Raw genomic sequence first — 2,624 nt, 5'->3', positions numbered from 1 at the left:
GGCCTCTGTTGGGCTGTGCCACATGTCGGCGTATCATAGGCGCTTTGGGTCCAATGAGTGGATGACATCTGTCCCAACGGTGAGCCGACACGTGTTTCCTCCAGCCAATGATGATTTTACATGTGGAAAATCCCCATTGGTCGGGGCTATTAACGGGTTATCGGATCCAAAACCGGACCAGATAGCTTAACGGCGTTCCGTTACGGTGGATGCCACGTGTCGGTCACCCTTGACGAAAGCACTTCTGTGACGCGCAATTTATCGTGATGGAAGTGGACACTTCCGTGATGATAATTTTGGTAATGTCATGGAACACTTCTACGACAGCACAGGTATGACTATCTTGATTCTGTCATAAATTTGTCATGGATGTACATGCATGACAGAAAACGTGACCTACTGTGACAAACACGTATCATCACGGAAGTGTATTTTTTTGTAGTGAATGCACCTTGAAGTAGTATGAATATGTGATGGTAAAACTTTCTAATGCCCGGACCTAAAGCGAGAGATGGTTGTGCACGAATAGGGCGAGATCATGCCGACAGAATAGGACCCGATGATGGAGCTCTCTATGGTCTCTATGGACCTCACCTTGCTCCACTGCCCCTTGTGCCTCCACCCCTTGAAGCCTCTAGTGTATGAGGTTCGAATACACCTCGTCCGTTCGGCTGATCGAGCAAGGTGCAGGTTTCTTGATTGATGTGTTGTTCAATTCATTTGCGCAGTGCAAGGGAGGGCACCTGGCCTGCGCGGACTGCTGTGGCGAGCGCCCCGGGAACCACCGGCAGTGCCAGAAGTGTGAGCGCGGCGGCGGCTTCGACGTGCGGAACACGGCGATGGACGCCGTCCTCTCCTCGGTGAGGGTGGAGTGCCAGCATGAAGGCTGTGGGCTCTACGTCACTTACCACAAGCTCACTATTGACCAGAGCATGTGTCCGCTCGCGCCCTGCAAATACCCTGTGCCCGTCTGCGGCTACGAAGGCCCGCCGCCAGCGCTCCCCCACCACATCAGCACTGTGCATCACATGCCCATGCACAAGATTCAGTACGGCAAGGTGCTCCAGCTGCAAGTGCCAGTGTCGGAGCCGCGGCTCTTGCTGTTTGTGGAGGAGGATGGCCGCGTGTTTTTCTTGGTCGGCGGCGTGCTCGACATCGGCGTGCCTATCACCGTGTCAGTCGTCTGCATCAGAGCGGGGGCATCCCCACCGCCGCACTACGCGGCCAAACTGTGGGCGAATGGCCCGCCAGGGGAGCCCAAAGGCAGGACCGACGCCGTCAAGGTGGAAATCAAGGTGACAAGCAGTAAGGATCCCGGCGACGTCGTTGTGCAGGAGTTGACCTTCTTCACAATTCCGCCCAAGCTGCTGGCCGGGGCTGGGTTGTCGAGGACGGTGTCCCTCCACATTCAGATTGACAAGCTCACCTCCTAAATGATTCTACAGTGCCTTCTGTTTATCTTAGTAATATGCTAATATAGGGGTTAGCTCGGTCTACTTTAGCTTAAGAGATGGTGAGTTTTGGTGGTGATGCAGCAATTACTTCGACATCAGATCAGCAGTTAAAGTAATTTCCAACATTCGAACGGGTATTTTGTGTCTATTGGATATAAAGATCCTTTGGGTAAAAAGTATAAGCAGCTTATATGCTTGTTTGTTGAGGAAGTGTTGCATACTTCTGCGAGTTGACGCGACACATCAAAGTAGTATTACTACTAGTAGTACTCACCCGACTGCGCACCAGGCAAACGAAGCTCGTGTCGTGTTGGTGTCGTGTGCGGCCCACACATTAACCAAAACCTCGCGCCTCCAGCTTAGCCTCCGTGTTTTAAACTTCTTAATCTCAAGGCCAAGGAGCAACGGGAACCTATGATAGAGCCAATCGAATGGTTGAGAACACTACAATTCATAGCTACAGATGCGTGTGTGAGAGAGGACGAGTGTGTGCGTGCACCTCTTCTCTTCATGTATAACGTACTAAAATCAGAGTACAAGTGTATGTGGGTGGCATCGACCTAGGGAGCTAGAGATGGTGCATGCGAGAAGTCCCGAGAGACTAGGTGTGTGCGCGGGAAAGAGGGAGAGAGATGATATGTGTCGATGTAATGCGTGTGAAAAAAAGACTAGTCTATAGCTCGCCACGAGGCTATTCCTGTCGAACGCCCCAATAACCGTAAGATATGTATCCGACGGTGCCAGTTATTGCACATACACAGTAGTATAAAAAGAAGTACCATGGCATATTAGAAAACTGCTACACCATGGCCGAGAAGGCGTGCCCACGTTACGCCATCCGGGAATAGTGTCACACTTCGAAACTAGAACCGTCAATAAATTTTGAGCTTGCGTCTCGTAACATTCCAAATTACTACCACACTATATTTAATCGCAAACTTGTTCACACCGATCACAACCTAAACGGTTTCCACTTAGGAGCGTATTAGTACTCAGTTATAAATACTACTATTCCAAGATGACTGCACATTCCTCCTCAACTCCTCATCCACAAAAACAAACAAATCATTCATCATCGGTCCCTTGCATCTGTCATGGCTAGCGTGAGTTCTCAGTCAAGAGATTACCACCAGGGAGAGGCGAGGATGGAAGCAGAAGCACGAGAGATGT

At 50.5% G+C, this 2,624-nt stretch overlaps 1 protein-coding gene across 1 annotated transcript; it reads left to right on the top strand.

Annotated features, from left to right (window-relative positions):
- The first annotated feature begins 562 nt into the window (after nt 1-562).
- LOC109741786 (putative E3 ubiquitin-protein ligase SINA-like 6) lies at nt 563-1,433 on the top strand. Its single transcript, XM_020300866.2, has 2 exons — nt 563-646; nt 729-1,433. Exons 1-2 carry the CDS (start codon nt 563-565, stop codon nt 1,431-1,433), a joined length of 789 nt encoding a protein of 262 aa, XP_020156455.2.
- Nucleotides 1,434-2,624: the final 1,191 nt, after the last annotated feature.

This window comes from Aegilops tauschii, chromosome 7, assembly GCF_002575655.3.
Source record: "Aegilops tauschii subsp. strangulata cultivar AL8/78 chromosome 7, Aet v6.0, whole genome shotgun sequence".
Classification (NCBI taxonomy): Eukaryota; Viridiplantae; Streptophyta; class Magnoliopsida; order Poales; family Poaceae; genus Aegilops; species Aegilops tauschii.
Note: the sequence above shows the minus strand (reverse complement) of the source record. Positions and strands in the feature narration are given on the sequence as shown.

Excerpts from the sequence above, each read along its gene's own strand:
- LOC109741786 (XM_020300866.2), top strand. The coding sequence starts at position 563 with ATGGAGCTCTCTATGGTCTCTATGGACCTCACCTTGCTCCACTGCCCC. Across the intron at positions 647-728 it reads TGAAGCCTCTAGTGTATGAG|TGCAAGGGAGGGCACCTGGC; the intron begins GTTCGAATACAC and ends TCATTTGCGCAG.